At 79.0% G+C, this 1832-nt stretch overlaps 1 protein-coding gene across 1 annotated transcript; it reads left to right on the top strand.

Moving 5' to 3' along the window:
• Window positions 1-907: 907 nt before the first annotated feature.
• LOC147415553 (GSK-3-binding protein-like) lies at window positions 908-1498 on the top strand. The gene has a single exon (XM_086466083.1). It carries the CDS (start codon window positions 908-910, stop codon window positions 1496-1498), a length of 591 nt encoding a protein of 196 aa, XP_086322209.1.
• Window positions 1499-1832: the final 334 nt, after the last annotated feature.

Genomic DNA, 1832 nt, shown 5'->3' with positions numbered 1-1832 from the left:
TCAAACGCGGATCTTGCAGGAGCCTGACTGTAACGGGAAGGGCCCGGCAGCGGCCCGCTCCGCAGGGCACCGGCGCGCAGCGCTGGCGAGCCCCGCTCCCACGGGCAGCGCCGCGGGAAGGCAGACACACGTACCACCGCCGCCGGGCAGGCACCGGCGTACGGTCCCACACGGAACCTTCGCACCACGTCCGGCTTCCTGGGGCACCATCTGCCACGCCGGCGAGGCTGGGGCAGGCACGGCTCCGGCCGGGGGGCAGGCGGGCCGGGTGCCTGGAGGAAGCCCCTTCGGGGGGCGGCAGGCAGGCGGCCACCCTTCCCTCGGTGCGCCCCTCCTCTCCTGTGGGCGCTTCTCCAGAGACGACAGGATGGCGCAGGACACGCCCGCCCGCCCGTCCGTCCCTCCCTCCAACGCAGCGCCCGAAGGCCCCTCGGCACCTCCTCAGCCCCGCCCCCTCACACCCCTCCTGCCAATCACCCCGGCCCCGCCTCCCAGACCCGAGGTGCGGGGTTTGAAAGCGGGCCGGTCCACGCGGCGCGCAGACGGGGGGGCAGAGGGAGCGGCGTGGCCGGTGGGCGCGGGGCGGCCTCGCTCGACCGACGGTCTCCGGGCGCGGGAGCCCCCGCCGCGCCGTCGGGTGAGTCGCCCCCGCCCGCCGCGCGGGGTGCTGGCGGCGGAAGCGGTCGGCGGTCGGTCGGTGGCGGGGTCTTCCCCCCCCGCCCGGCGCAGTGGGAGGCGCCCGGGCTCTCGCGTCACCCATTGTTTACAAACCAACCCCAGCGGGCTGAGCTCCAGCTTCAACCGCAGCCGCCGGAGCCGCGTGTGCTCGCGTGCGCGCGGGGCGGCGGGCGGGCGGGCGGCGGCCCCGGTCCCGCTGCGTCTGCGGCACGGCAGGGCGCCGGCCGAGATGCCGTGCCGCCCGGGCGAGCGCTTCCTGCTGCTGGAGCGCTCGGTCGCCGTGGGGCAGGCGGGCTCCAAGGAGGTGGACGCGCTGGTGGCCAAGCTGGGCGAGGTGCTGCAGCTGAGCGCCCAGCGGGCGCCGCCGCCGCCCCGCGCCCCCAAGCACCTGGGGCCGGGCAGCGCCCGCGACCGCGCCGCCCCCTACTCGCCGCGCTGCAGCGGCGGCAGCCTGCTGGCGCCGCGGGGGCCGGCCCCGCCGCAAGCCCCCCAGCAGCACGCCGAGCCCCCGCGGCCGGACAGAAGCGGGCAGCAGCGGGTGACCAAGCAGCTGTGCGGCCGGGGCTGGCTGCGGAGCGCCGCCCGCCGGAGGAAGCAACCGCCGCCGGGGCCGGGCGACGGGCCGGCGGACGAGGAGGACCCCCACCGGCTCCTGCAGCAGCTCATCCTTTCCGGCAACCTCATCAAAGAAGCCGTCCGGCGGCTGCAGCTAGCGGCGGCGGCGGCAGCGGCGGCGGCCTCTACGGCTTCCAGCGGCAGCGCCTCGGCGGGGAGCAGCGGCGCGGACGGCGAGGCGGCGGCGGTGCAGCCCCTGCAGTAGCCGGCGGGGACGAGCGGCGGCGGTCGGGGCGGCGGACCGCGGCTGGGGCGGCCGCTAGCGGCGGGGCCCCCCGCGGAGCGGACTGCGGGAGCGCGGTGCTGGCTCCGCCGCGATGTAAGTCTCCCCCCGGGGCGGCGGCGGCGGGGCCCCCCCTCCTTCTGCCGGGCGGGGCCGGGCCGGGCGCGGCGGGGCCGGTGTCGGTCGGGGTGAGGCGGGGTGCACCCCGCCCCAAGGTCACCGAGCCCCGCCGCTCTCCGACCGGCGGAGGCCAAGCACGCCGCCCGCCCCGAGTTGTTGTTATGCTCCCCCCCCCGCCTTCCCCGGGAGCTCCTCC

This window comes from Leptosomus discolor, chromosome 5, assembly GCF_034619465.1.
Source record: "Leptosomus discolor isolate bLepDis1 chromosome 5, bLepDis1.hap2, whole genome shotgun sequence".
NCBI classification, from domain to species: Eukaryota; Metazoa; Chordata; class Aves; order Leptosomiformes; family Leptosomidae; genus Leptosomus; species Leptosomus discolor.
The sequence above is the reverse complement of the archived record's forward strand: the minus strand, read 5'-3'. Positions and strand labels throughout refer to the sequence as shown.